Consider the following 14,445-nt stretch of genomic DNA (forward strand, 5'->3'; position numbering starts at 1 on the left):
AAATCCACGCGTTGTGTCGAACCATAACATTACAGTACATGAATATTATAATCTGTATCTCTTTCTGTGAAAAAAAGTCATATTTTTTTAAGTTATTTACTTTCTTCACGACTCCGTCTCGACGCTTTGACTGTGTGTGTGTGTTGTGCTCCGAGAAGAGCAACACAAAGCGCCAGACAGATAATGAAGACTCTTTGTGAAGAGTACGGTATATTTAATAATAAACATAAAAAAGAGACCAAGCTAAGTAATGTAATTAAAAAAATCCAACACTGTGACAAACATAGTTGAAACATTTTGAATAAAATATTTTTGAGGAGAAGTGAAAACAAACCGCGTCGATAATTCGCTTGCATAAGTGTGCACACCCTCTGTAACTGGAGTTATCGTTGCATTTGAAATGAACCAATCACCTCTAAATTCATGTTAAAGTCACCACATCATTGATAGTCAACCCCAAATGACATACAGATATTTGTGGGGGCTTTTCCTGACATTCTTCATCAGTTCATTCAAAAGCTCATAAACTCTATATGTCTGATTCGGGGGTAAGGATGTGTCAGACTTTCCGCATGCCCAAATCTTCAGTGATAATCTTCCAAACGTTGTCCCGGTTCAGGCCTAGCTCATTAGCGATCAATCGAACAGTCAACCGACGATCGGCAAGCAGCATCTGTCGGACACGCTCCACATTGGCCTCAGTCCTGCTCGTTGAAAGCCTTCCACTCCTGGGGTTGTCTTCCACATCCTCGCGTCCCTCTTTAAACCTCTTGCACCACTCAAAAACACGTGAGCGTGACATCGTCTCATCACCGTACACTTGCTGCAACAATCCCAATGCTTCAGATGGACTTTTCCCCAACCGGACCAGAAACTTCAAGTTTGTTCGTTGCTCTGTGCTCACTTCTTGACGACCTGACAATACAAAAACACTCAAGCCAATATATTGTTTATTCTTTGTGAAAAACAACTAATGCTGTTGCAGTTGAAACATGACCATATTTCCCAAAAATGACAATCTATCAGAATGCTTGAAGTCAAGGTGGAAGGGTCACTTCAACCTTACTATTGGAACGAAAATACAAAATATTGTACTTATATTTTTATTGTTTTAAACTAAACGGAATTCACATCCTCCTGAGGGAAGTGCCGTATTCTTCAGCAAATAAAATGAACATAAAGCGGCATGAGGGCATCCCAGGGCTGTGATTGGCGGAAAACAGTACGGCGTGTGCGTGATGACGCCATCGCGTGGCGCCCCAAAGAAGTCCTGTTGCTCCATGGCCATCCCGGCCAAGAAGTCGACGTGACCGTGGGGCAACATTTAGCCCACTGACACGATAGTTATAGGGGGCTTTAAATGCACCCCCCGGAAATGTACGCCTAACTGTCGGTGCGGCATTATTCACGCCTACGGAGCTGATTAATATAAATCCACCAAAAAGTTGTGACCATACCCGAGGACGCGCCGAAATTCCGGGTAAGTTGTTTGAACGCAGCTAACGCGGCTAACTGTGGGGGGCTAACAGGTGTAGCATGCTAGTTGGCTTTAGCCGGGTTGTTTTTCATTTGGCCGGCAAACTTCTCCATCTTGACTTTTTATAGCCGACTTTTTTGTCGTAATACCGTCATGTTACCAAGCATAAAGCAACCTCCAAGTGTTGTCATTGTAAATATTATTGTCTGATTCGGTGAAATTGTTTTTTTCCTTGGTGCGGCTGGCTCGTTTTGAGCTCGCTTTTTACTCCATTTGCACACAAATATGAACACCAGCCCTCGTGTGGGGGATTATGGTATTAATCCTGGGCTGTTCATTTCACAAAACCCGCTGGTTTCCCAATAAAGCCAAAAGAGGTGGAGGAGGGTCAGCCTGGAAGAACAGCCGAGTATCCATGTAACCAAATAGCGGCGTTGCGACATGTTACCCGGTCGTTTTCGTAAACACGACCGGGCATCCACTCTGTGTTTATGGAACACACGTGTACGTCTGTGCAATATGTTGACGAGGTGTGTTATTGAAATCACATGAGCTATTCCAGAGGTGTTGGGTAACGAGGCAAATGTGGTTATTCTAGCTATCTAGCTATCTATCTATATATACACAGGTATATATATATATACTAAATTATACAACTAAAGAGGGCGGCCCGGTATCCAGTGGTTAGCACGTCGGCTTCACAGTGCAGAGGTACCGGGTTCGATTCCAGCTCCGGCCTCCCTGTGTGGAGTTTGCATGTTCTCCCCGGGCCTGCGTGGGTTTTCTCCGGGTGCTCCGGTTTCCTCCCACATTCCAAAAATATGCATGGCAGGCTGATTGAACACTCCAAATTGTCCCTAGGTGTGAGTGTGAGCGCGGATGGTTGTTCGTCTATGTGTGCCCTGCGATTGGCTGGCAACCGATTCAGGGTGTCCCCCGCCTACTGCCCGGAGACGGCTGGGATGGGCTCCGGCACCCCACGCGACCCTAGTGAGGATCAAGCGGTACGGAAGATATACAACTAAAGTATGTTTTTTAAATACTTTATTTTTAAAGTGTTTTTCCCCATGCTTTTTTTGTTTCTTGAAAGTTTTCTTTAATCAAACACTTTCAGAGATCATTTAAAAAACAATATGTTATATCCAAAACATTCAAGAGTTTCTGATTTTTAGTTTTCTTATATCATCCCCCAACCCCAAAAATATTTCAAAATCTCGACCACCAAATGTGACCTTGAGATGCAAATTATGTCATTTTGTGCATCCCAGGGTTGTTCCCCATCTCCATTCAGAGAAGATGGAAGGTCTGCACCCGCACTGCCTTAAATGCATCAACCGGCGGTGCATGGTGCGGCCGGAGGCGGGCCTATCATGTGACCTAATCGGCTGCCCGCTAGTCTGTGGCGCCGTCTTCCACGCATGCAAGCTGCCCGAGCATCGTCTGCTGTGTCCGTACGAACGACTGCCGTGCCTTAACAGCGTTTTTGGCTGCCCTTTTGCCGTGGCCCGAGCGAAGATGGCGCAGCACCTTGAGATCTGCCCTGCCAGCATCGTGTGCTGCACCATGGAGTGGAACCGCTGGCCTGTCAGCTATGCGGACAGCAAGTCTTATGAGATCCTGAGCCAGGACTTTGACGAGGTGGAGCAGCTGGACATGGCGCTGGCTCTGCAGGTACAGTTGTAAAATTCCGGGAATATGAGAGATGGATTGATGATTTCTTCGTTCACCAGGGAAATTCACTGTTTTAAGTAGTTTCTGCAAATAGGGAAAGGCAAAGCAGGCTTGCTGAATTACAGTGAACCGCTGCCTTTTGCGGGACCGAGCGAATGGGGCTGAATGATTTTGAAAAATAATCTAATTACGATTTTATTCCCTCCTCCCCCCACATAAAACAACATAGAATTACGCATTGCACATTTCATTCATTCATTCATTCATTCATTCATCTTCCAAGCCGCTTGATCCTCACTAGGATCGCGGGGGGTGCTGGAGCCTATCCCAGCTGTCTTCGGGCAGTAGGCGGGGGACACCCTGAATCGCTTGCCAGCCAATCGCAGGGCACACAGAAACGAACAACCATTCGCACTCACACTCACACTCACACCCAGGGACAATTTAGAGTGTTCAATCAGCCTGCCACACATGTTTTTGGAATGTGGGAGGAAACCGGAGCACCCGGAGAAAACCCACGCAGGCCCGGGGAGAACATGCAAACTCCACACAGGGAGGCCGGAGCTGGAATCGAACCCGGTACCTCTGCACTGTGAAGCCGACGTGCTAACCACTGGACTACCGGGCCGCCCCATTGCACATTTAAACTACAAAATGTTCAACAAAACTGTAGTAGCAAAAGTCTGCTAGCTTAATGCTAACATATAATGCAAAATGCTATAGATGTGTTTACGAAAATTAGCAACTCTTCTGTGTGAGAACGACGATTACGGGAGCTTAGTCTGGGACCTTTTCTGCCTCTCTGAATTCAGGCATTCCCATTTATTATAAAAAAAAGGTAAAATAGTGGGAGTGCTAAAGAGAAACCATGATATAGCGTTTTTTTTTTTTTAACTGTATTTCAATAATTCCACAACATCATTCCGCTTGGAAATTTAGTGGAATCCTTCCGGAAATTTTGCAGAAAACTTTGCGCCCCTTTGCAACTGTACCTGCAGGATCAGCGCATGCTCTTGGAATCCCTCAAAGTCACCACCACCGTGTCCAAAGACGGCAAGGCGGACAACGACAAAATGGCCACGGCACCGGATGGCGAAGCCGCCAACGGGGCGGTGGAGATGGAGGAGGAGCCGTACAGCGACTTGTACCGAGCCTCGGTGGAGACAAGCCGGAGCTTGGTGGCGGCCTTGGACATCCTCACGCAATCAAAGGGTGTCGTCGGTCTGAACGGGGAAAGCAGCGGCGCGGGGAGGAATGTGGACATGGGCGAAAGCGACTCGGACTCCGAGTGCGAGCTGGGGGCGGTGGGCGGCGCGAACAACAATGACGGCGCTCTCGCTTGGCCGGAGGAGGATGAAGATTTTGTGGATTTGTTTTTTGAGGACAAGGAAGACGCCATCGAAGACCCGGCGGAGGAGGAGTCCCCGGAGCCCGTGTGGCCCCAGGCGCCTCGGGACTTTGTGCCGGCCATCTTGCCGGACCCCCAGGCGGAACCACTGGCCGCGCCCATCCCCTTCCTCTTGTCAGACCAAGTAAGGAACAACCTTTTGCACCAGCTGCCCACCGAGCTCAGGTACCGCTGCCTGGAGCGCAAATTCCAGAACTCGGAAGTTCTGCGCGGCATCGGCATGTTTACTTTCAACGGCCGCCGCGCGCTGCTCTCGGACCCGTACCTCTTCCGCGCCAAGATGGAAGACAAGGCGGTGGACACGTCGGACCTGGAGGTGGCCGACGACCCGATGGGCCTGCACGGGATCGATCTGACCACGGCCGCCTTACTCTTCTGTCTGGGCGACTCGCCGGGTGGGCGCGGCATCTCCAACAGCCGCTTCGTGGACGGCTACCACATCGACTTCGGCACGCAGACCTTCTCCTTCCCCTCCGCCATCCTGGCCACCAACACCATGGTGGGCGACATTGCGTCGGCGTCGGCGTGCGACCACGCCAGCCCGCAGCTGTCCAACCCCAGCCCATTCCATACGCTGCGCCTGGACCTGGTGCTGGAGTGCGTGGCGCGCTTCCACACCAAGCAACGCTCCATGTTCACCTTCGTGTGCGGCCAGCTGTTCCGCCGCGAAGAGTTCTCCTCGCACTTCAAGAACGTGCACGGCGACATCCACGCCGGGCTCAACGGCTGGATGGAACAACGCTGCCCCCTGGCGTACTACGGTTGCAACTACTCACAGAGGCGCTTCTGTCCCTCGGCGCAGGGGTTCCGCATCATCCATGACCGGCACCTGGGCTCCTTCGGCGTGCAGGCGGGCCTCCCCGCCAAAAGCGCAGACAAGCTGCAGAGGGGCGCCCCCCCGCACCCGGGCTCCAAGTGCGACCAGCTTAGCGGTCTTCCCTTCGAGGTGCTGCAGCACGTAGCAAGCTTCCTGGACAGTTTCAGCTTGTGCCAGCTGTCGCGGACGTCACGCACCATGAGGGACGTGTGCGCCAGCCTCCTGCAGATGCGCGGCATGGTCGTCCTGCTGTGGGAGAAGACGCGGCGGGAGGACGGCTCGCAGTCTTGGCAGATCACGGACAAGGTCGGTGTTGCCTCCCCTGTATTATCGCTGATTTGTACATTGCTATGTAGTTAAATGCAATTTTCAAATCATAAATGTCACAATTTGTATTTCCATTCTCTCTGTGGTAGTTCACAGACTGTAAAGACACACCAAAGTTAAGATTCACTTCTTTAGTTCTCAGTATAGATTTACATTTCCGGTTTTATCATTTCTCCCGTCTCCTTCTGTAGTGATGCCCTTTTTTTTCCCCCTACAGGCGTGGCGCTTCAGCACGGCTTTTGGCACGGTGAACGAGTGGAAGTTCGCCAACATCACCAGCATGGCGGACCACCTGAAGAACTGCAAGTTCAACACGGTGGCGCGACGCGAGGAGGCCATCCCGCTGCCTTGCATGTGCTTCACCCGCGAGTTGACCAAGGAGGGCCGCTGTTTACGCTCCGTGCTCAAGCCCGTGGCCTAAACTAAGTTCTCTTCTGCAGTTGGAAAGCCGTTTGAGTCATTATTCAATATCCTTTATTTCCCATCTTAACTCATTCACTGCCATTGCCGTCTATACATCGACGGTAGTTAGAATCTGAGCGTTCACTGCCATTGACGTCGACGGATGTCAGCAGTGTAGCGCTTTGTATTTTTGATGAGTCCAGTTCTTGAGGGATTTTTTTGGGGGAGATAACGGGCTCAGTTTGCAAGTCGGACAAGTTTAAGTCTTTTACACACATACAGAGCACATATACGACGAGTGTCAGCAGAGTACGTGCCGCAAAAGTGTGTGATTCGTGATCGCGACAAAATACGATAGAGGTTTTAGAGTGAATAATGAGGATGACTTAAAAAAAAAATACTATGAACAATACGAGCCCATGGCTGCCGGTACATGTCTATTGGTAAATAAAATTTTATTTTTTTATCACAAAAGCCATTGGAAAATGTTGTTCTAGTTGTTTTATTGAAGGAAACCACTGTTCAGGTATTAGAGGTGCCACTAAAGCGAAAAGAATATTGCAGTCAAAGTCACTTTTCGCCCTGATATGTTTCTTTACACCAAAAAAATAAAAATAAATCACATTTTCTCCGCTTTTGGGGACAAACTGCTGTTTAGGGCAAAGTCAACCTGTTCTACTGCTGATTACTAAAGAACAGAAAAAGATGGAATCAAGTGTCCCAGCAAAAGAAGAGCATTCTTACATTTAGTCGTTTTGAGGGTTTTTTTTTTTTTTTGCATCTTAGAACACAATATTGTGTGGGTCTTAAAATCAATCAAAATGCTCTGGCAATGAATGAGTTACGGTTCATGTATTAATACACTTGTCCTCACCCTGATTTCACCCCATTTGAATCAGCATACCAGTGGAACATGTGTTATGAATACTACTTCCCCAGTATTTTCACTCCATTGTTTTTCCCACTGGTAACACCACTAGGTCCAGTGTAAGGCAGTCGTGGGAAATTTTGCTGCTTAGTTGTCGGAGTGCACTTTATTGTCACGGATGACAAATTGAGCATTTATTTTGATGTTCACCTTAATTAAGGTCCATGTTGACCGATTTAGACACACTAGTAGAATGACTGAGTCTTACTCGTAATGTTTTACCAACTAATGGTGCCGCGTTTAGCCTACTGACATAAGTAAACGTCTATGTCCCGCTACACTTTTTAATTATGAACACTGAGTGCTTTGCGATTACTAGTGATGGTGTGCAGATGTTAAATAATGGAGTTTTACTTCACAAATAACACAATTGTTAGACTACTATGCCAAATTTGTCCTCCGAATGAGGACAACGAGCATATTAAAACATAGCCTTTAATAAAAGTATGCGGTCTTAAAAGTGCTAGCAAGATTTGATATGTAGCCTAACTTTACTGCCCCCGCCCACAAGTCGCTCAGCAACGATATGCCCCCTCTCTAATGTGCAATTCTGAAACATTGCCATTCTTAAAAAAAATAGGGAAGAAAAAAGTATATACAGTAACCCTTCATTTATATAATTAAAAAAAATTATGAATATGTTTGAAAAAATCCGTGATGCACTGAAGCCGCGATAAACGAACCGCGAAATAGTGTAGTGGTGATAATTAGCCAAATGCATATGCAGTACAGTGCTAGCAACATTAAGCTAGCATTAGCACTGCACACAAACTGACGTTAGCCGTGGCTGCTAAAATAGTAGCATGACTTATTAGAAATTGGGTGTCTTTGGAACACTAAATGGTATGTTTAAAAATTTTTTTGCGGAATGTACAATAAATAAAGCAAAAAGACGTAAACATACCCGTCGAGTGTAAATATTGTTAATACTGCGTCGTCTGCTCCTGTTAGGTTGACACAAGAGTTTTAACAAAATGTTTTAAAATCGCAAACTCCACTTTACGATGGATATCAAATAAATGCTCAAGGGGATCATGGAAAGGATTTATCCAATATCCCCGACAATTGTTCTACTTGTGCGCTAAATTATCTCCTTAGTGGGGACAGAGTGTACTTGTACTGTAAATGGACTTTAATCTGAATTGCAAGGATGTAGAATAAAAGCTCAAATGGCTTTCCATACTCAAGTGTTTACAGAAAAAAACCCATCTTGAACTACTCCTCCTCTCCCTAAAAAACGAGCACATCCACAACCACGCCACTGTTGTGTCAATAATCTCATGCTCTGATGTTTTTTTTATAGCAAGTAAAAACCAGTGCTGTGCTTACGTCGTCGACGGAGGATGTAAGTGTTGTAGCTTTATTTCTATACAGCAACACCGACCAAACATCTGTGTTAGCAAAATATTTTGACGTCAAAAACACTTTCACATCTGCGAAGTTACCTCGAAGCTAATTGCGCTGGCACGCTAAACTAAGGCGAGGAGACGGCCACCGTTGCCGGTCTTTAGTCTGAAAATGTAGCAAGTGAATGTGAACCAACAGAGTGTTTTGAAACGGTGAGCGTCAGGGGAAGAATATAAAAGAAGCACCCGCAGGCACGGGACCTTGATTCAGAATGAACCTCGTTGGAGTTCTGTAGCACAATGAAAGAGTTAGCAGGAGCACAATGTTTCACATGATGTCTTTGAAGTTGGAAGAAAGAACAAAAGGTAAAGTGAGATTGATGATATTTCACCATCGTAATTATGAAGTTATATACTGTATCTGTGTGTGTGTGTATATATATATATATATCTTATATTTATATATATATATATATATATTTTGCCACGGTTGTTCTTTTAATGGGAAATTTTGGACAAAAACTTTTCTGGCGTTTTTTTTTCTTTTCTAAAGATCATCTGAAATCTGTTTCTAATTTCATCCCACAGTTTTCAAATATTAGTCGCCTACTTACTCAATTGAGAATGATTGGCCAAGTTAAAAAAGTTTTAATCTCACTTTACATTTTATATTAGCTTTAGCGGATAGCGGGAATGACGCTAATGAAAAGAGTGGGAGAAGGCCATTTGGCATATTTGCTCTTCAAGAGGCCTCAGTATTAAATATAGCGTAGCTGTGTGTTGCAGTGTTGACATGAACAGATTTACTGTATGATTTTAAGAACTACTTTGATTGAGGCTTGTGAGTGAAAAATGAAAATGTTTTATATGATAACGGAGTGCCTTTAATGGGGTTTTTTTGGTTTGTTTTTTATACTCCTCCTGGTACACTGAAAGCTGCCTCTGTAACATCCAGATGAGTATTTTTATTTTTGTGAGTTATAGATTTGCACTTGAAGCGTGTACTGTAAAATGTTTAGTTAGTTATTATGCATGTGGATTGTCGAGTTGTTTTGTAGAATGTCGCTTTCGGGTGGGAAGCCTGTCATTCCCCCGCCAAAAAAAAGAATCATTTTCAGGAAATGGCTAAACTTGGTATTTTGGCAAAATCAAGGTACCACCAAATCAGGTTTCATTATTCAATTGATATTTTAATTTGCTACAACACAAAAAACCCTCAAGTATGCCTTGATTGATCAAAATAGTTGATATTTTTGGTGTTAAATCTGATTTTATGTACTTTTACGCATTAGAAAACAAATAAGACGTCTAATGTGAACCCAGAGCATCTGTGATGTGACACGCTTGCGTCCAAAGCATCAAGCAGAGTGACCTACACCAAAATAACGATACCACGTTGGCGTAGTGTTAGGAAGTAAATATCTTCCCCAGTGTAGGGGCTCATTTTAACATCTCATATCGCCAGAGTTGCAAGGCGGGAGGAGAAAGAAATATTTTGGGGGACAACCCGCCAGGCTTGTCGTTCTCTCTCCCCCGTGTTGATTATTGCTGTCTTGTCTGTTTCTCTGAACGGGTTCTAACTGGGAAATATTTTCTTTGTGTGTTTCTTGCCTCGATCGACGTAATTTAATTGAGACGTCTACTAAAGATGACATCACGTCATTGCCGCGCATAACAAATGAAATGTCTGCTTGGCTGAATTTCGGCCATCACCACAAATGTCTACTTCATACTTACATTTTTTCAAGTGGGATTAAATTTACTGCCCCCCCACCCCCCCAAAAAAAACAAATAGTGACCATAATTGGACAGACGGGGATTCCACCCGACAGCGACAAATGCATTAATATAGTATTCAATTCTCAGGCACAGTGCGATGTTAAAGCGTGTTTGTGTGTGTACCTCCATTTTTTTTTTAAACGTGTGAACCTCCATTTTGTTTTTATTTGTATTTGTTCTCACTGGTGTTCTCAAAGCCTTTGTTTTCACTCCAGCTGTGAAGTGTGCTTTCACCGCAGGTTGCCACCTTTTGAAGCGTTTCAATACGAACAATAAAGAGGCTTTGCAATGCAGTTTTTACCCCGTGTTGGGCGGTCTTGCGTTTTTGAAGCATTGGCGCACCGAGCAGTGGGAAAGCGCCGTCCTCTGGATTGTTCAAAATAAGAAATGCTGCGCATTTTTGTCATTCACATTTTTCAGAAATATTTTGTGTTTTTCTTGTCATGAAAAAAATAGATGTATACATTCTTAGTTTGAACCAAGATTCATAGAAAATATTAGACTTTTTTTAATACAATATTTTTTGCAGAAATGTATTTTTTCCTCTTTTTTCTTGACATTTTAAACAAATATCTTCAGATTTTACTACTTTTCATATTTTCTAATGGAATATTTTTCAGCAAATATTTTATATTCCCAACATTTTAAAAAATGTACATGACAATCCGCAAATATTTTTACAATTGGCTTTCTCATGCCCCCCAAAAAATTTGAAATGGTTTCGGAAAATGGTCTTGTTCTAACATTTTTTTCCTGTCATTTTCCAAACTAATTTTCGTAATTTAAAACTGTAACCCATGCTTTGAAAAAAAAACAATTGTTTGAAACCCTAATTTCAAACCATCCCCTTTTATAAACCCGTCTTGAAATCCATTTGAAAACAAAACCTTACCCGAAAACCAAATTTCCTAACTCGGCACGCCAATTAGAATCCACCCAAAGCCTTAGTTTGAGAACCTGATTTGAAACCCTACCCCGAACTTGAAACTCTTAACACCGACTTGTTAATGTGAAAGAAAGCTCTTCTTTGAAACCAACTATGAAACAAAATCCTGACAAGTAACTAACTAAATTTACTAACTTCGAAACCTTAATCGAGACTTGAAACCTTCACATGGCGACAGATGAGGCATAGCGCAAAAAATAGTTATGATCCCCTGCGGAGGACGATGGCAATTTGTGTCCCAGGCTTGCCTCGTTCAACTTCAGCGGCAGCAGGGAAAACAACAGCAGAAGATCTTCTTGCAAGGGTTCTCCTTCTTGTACCTGATCGCCCGCCGCACGTTGTTGTTGGCGGCAACCATGTAGTCCCGGGTCCTGCGCACGTTGGCCTCGATGAGATCCGCCTTGCAGCCTTGCTCCTCGGCAAGCAGCGCCACCTGGAAGAAGAGGTCGCGCACGTCCCGTATGCGGCCCTCCAGCTCCTCCAGCTGGCGCCGGCGGTTCTCGATCTCGCTCAACGCCGAGCGGGCGCCGCGCACGTGCGAAGTCATGAGCAGGCCGTTCCCCGCAAACACGTCCCACTTCCCCGTCTCCATCATCTCCTCGATCTGACCCAGGCTCATCTCCATCCCCACGATGGCCGCCTGCCGCTGGATGCGCGTCTTGCAGTTCTCCCGCTGCTCCATCTCGGCGCGGTTGTAATCCGACATGGCCCGGTGGAAGCTCCCGGTCAATGCGGCGTGCTGGCACCGGGCCACCCGGGCCACCACCGAGGAGTCACCGTGCACCTGGGCCAACTCCTCGCTCAACTCTCCCAGCTTCACCAGCCGGCCGATGAGCGCCTCGCCGCGGGTCTTGACGGCGCGCCCCAGAACGTTGGCGTCCCGCTTGATGCTGCTGAAGCGCCGCACCGAGGTGAGGAAGCGACTGCTCTCCTCCCCCAGACGCTTGACGTCCATGGTGAGGAGCAGGAGCTCCTTCCTGGTGGCCTGGACCTCCATGTGGATGCCCTCCATCTCCTTCTCGCAGCCAAAAAGCGGCACGGTCGACTCATCCTCCGGGCTGAACTGAACCAATTCTGGTGACTTGGAGACGGCGGCGGCGCGAAGCTCGCTCAGTCTGTCGATCATCTTGGTTCTGCGTGAGAATTCGGCAAAGAGATTGTGCTTCATTAAGGACTAAGGCCTATAGTCCAAGATCTTCAAGACTATTTCTGCTTGCACTAAACCTTAGGACGGCCCTCATAAATCACAAATACGTACATGTAGGGTCACATCGATATAAATATTGGGACACGGATGCATTACTCATCTTCAAAACTGTTTGGTTGCTTTCACGGTGTGTTTTTGGGGTATTGTCCATCTGCACTGTGAAGCGCTGCGCAATGAGTTCTGAAGCATTTGGCTGGACATGAGCTGATATTACAGTATCCGAAACAAGTGGAAAAAAAATAAGATAAGATATCCTTTAGTTGATATTAATAAAGGATATCTTATCTTTTTTTTATTTTTATTTATTTATTGTTTTTTCAAAAATCAACCCACATCTGTTACGTTTCGATCTGGTGACGTTTGGTTTTGTTTCCTCATGGGCCCTTTTTTTTCGCCACCTGTTCTCGTTATCATCTGTCCAGGTGTTTCTCGTTGTCTCGTCACTTAGCTTGGATTTAGTTCCCTGAGTTTCTGCCAGTCTTTGTTGGGGCAAAGTGAGATGTGAGTATGTGAGCATACGCGTGCTCCTGTCATGTTTTTGTTTCCTGTTGTAGGTTCGTTTGATACTTGTGATTTCCAGGCATTTTTTTGAGTACTTCGACTTAATGTTTTTTTTCATTGTGCTGCTGTGTGTATTTTTCTGTTAAATACATTTTGGTCAATCCACCCTGCTCCTCCTTGCTTTTTGGGGTCCTACAACAGCAATCAATACAAGGCGATCAGTTCCAGTGGGAGCCATCTTGAAAGTCTGCAGTTCAAGCCCATCTTGTTCATTTCATTTGAAAGCGGTGTTGTTTATGAGACAAAGAGATGAGAATTGTGCCCGTGTCCCAATATTTATGGCCCTGACTGTTAAACTATTTACATGGGACATTATGTAATTTAGAGACGTGTTGAATAAAGACAGAAATGTGACTTTATTGAAATGGAGCAAGTTGGGTAGGAATGGCCAAAATTGTGTATATTTGTGGTCTTGTTCGTTCATGCATGTTGTAAATATTTCTGCACAGCACACCGGTTGTTTCCGGTGACAAATGCTGAGTAATTGTGAGCATGAGTTGCAAAGGAAACTGACGTCTTGTTTGAGGACTTGATTACTAAACGGGACTTCCTCAATCGACTGGTCATACTTTTTATTCCATCATTCCATTATCCGAGTTTTAAATCACTAATTCTGTCTTGCAACGCTCACCCTTATCTACAGCCCCAACGTGAAACGAGAAAACGATGATGGTAGTAGAAATAAGAATTAGCATTACCGTTATTATGACCTGGGGTAAATCGAAATTAAATGTAAATTTTATTCATCCATATTTGTCTATCGTACATGCGGTATATTTCTATCTGCCCCTCGGTCTCTCTCTTTTCTCGAGCTGCCTAACCATCGTGGATATAGGTTTTTATGTATCTTCTATTTCTGTTCTCTATCGGCTTTTGCCGATCTTCTGCATCAACTGTATATGTTATCGACCCGTGTATAATTTTCTAGTTTCGTTATTGATCATCTATCGCTATATACCGTATATTTTTATCTTGCGTATCTTTCCACAGGTGTATCTATCGATCTCTTTCAATTTGCCTATCGTGTATATTTTTGTCTTATCTATCCATTCATAGCTATCATATATAAACCATACATTTCTAACTTTACCTCCTGTACCGATCGTATATGTCCTCCGGTCTGAGTAATAAGTAGTAGAAAGTAGAGGAGTCCTTTTTTTAAAGCAGATTCTGATTTCAATGACAAGAAAAACGACTTCTAATGCCCTTACCTTGTTCTCAGCAGCAAGTCACTCGGCGTTGGTTTCCTCTTTTTTTGTAAATTCCGTTAGACGCGCGTGCGTTTCAACAGTGATGCGGAAGATGAAGCCAGACTTTATTTTTAGAAAATACAACACTCTGTAGACAGCGGCGGTTGTTTGAAAGTGCTCGATAAATGCAGTTGAATCCGAGTCTCGGTGCTTTAGTTGAAACATGCCATTACTTTCCCCTGCGATGAATTAAACGGCAACCGGACGTGTCATCACCATCGAATCGCATCACTGAAAAAAATCAATATTTTCTTTTAAAGGGGTGTGGGAAGTTGAACTTGTCTTCTTTTGACGACCGGCAGGGGGAGACAAACTCCGCTTGATTC

At 44.9% G+C, this 14,445-nt stretch overlaps 3 protein-coding genes across 3 annotated transcripts; 1 reads left to right on the forward strand and 2 right to left on the reverse strand.

Annotated features, from left to right (window-relative positions):
* Positions 1 to 238: 238 nt before the first annotated feature.
* On the reverse strand, positions 239 to 1,632 carry LOC127615152 (protein GVQW3-like). The gene is made up of 2 exons (XM_052086723.1): positions 1,627 to 1,632; positions 239 to 970 (listed from the first exon to the last, which is right to left on the reverse strand). The coding sequence occupies exons 1-2, from the start codon at positions 1,630 to 1,632 to the stop codon at positions 560 to 562; spliced, it is 417 nt and encodes a 138-aa protein (XP_051942683.1). The 3' UTR covers positions 239 to 559.
* On the forward strand, positions 1,234 to 6,808 carry fbxo30a (F-box protein 30a). The gene is made up of 4 exons (XM_052085267.1): positions 1,234 to 1,480; positions 2,746 to 3,142; positions 4,141 to 5,679; positions 5,918 to 6,808. Exons 2-4 carry the CDS (start codon positions 2,774 to 2,776, stop codon positions 6,119 to 6,121), a joined length of 2,112 nt encoding a protein of 703 aa, XP_051941227.1. The 5' UTR covers positions 1,234 to 1,480; positions 2,746 to 2,773; the 3' UTR covers positions 6,122 to 6,808.
* A 4,502-nt stretch (positions 6,809 to 11,310) lies between these two features.
* stx11a (syntaxin 11a) lies at positions 11,311 to 14,341 on the reverse strand. The gene is made up of 2 exons (XM_052085268.1): positions 14,081 to 14,341; positions 11,311 to 12,234 (listed from the first exon to the last, which is right to left on the reverse strand). The coding sequence occupies exon 2, from the start codon at positions 12,225 to 12,227 to the stop codon at positions 11,361 to 11,363; it is 867 nt and encodes a 288-aa protein (XP_051941228.1). The 5' UTR covers positions 12,228 to 12,234; positions 14,081 to 14,341; the 3' UTR covers positions 11,311 to 11,360.
* Between the last annotated feature and the right edge of the window lie 104 nt (positions 14,342 to 14,445).

This window comes from Hippocampus zosterae, chromosome 14 (genome assembly GCF_025434085.1).
Source record: "Hippocampus zosterae strain Florida chromosome 14, ASM2543408v3, whole genome shotgun sequence".
In the NCBI taxonomy this organism is placed as follows: Eukaryota; Metazoa; Chordata; class Actinopteri; order Syngnathiformes; family Syngnathidae; genus Hippocampus; species Hippocampus zosterae.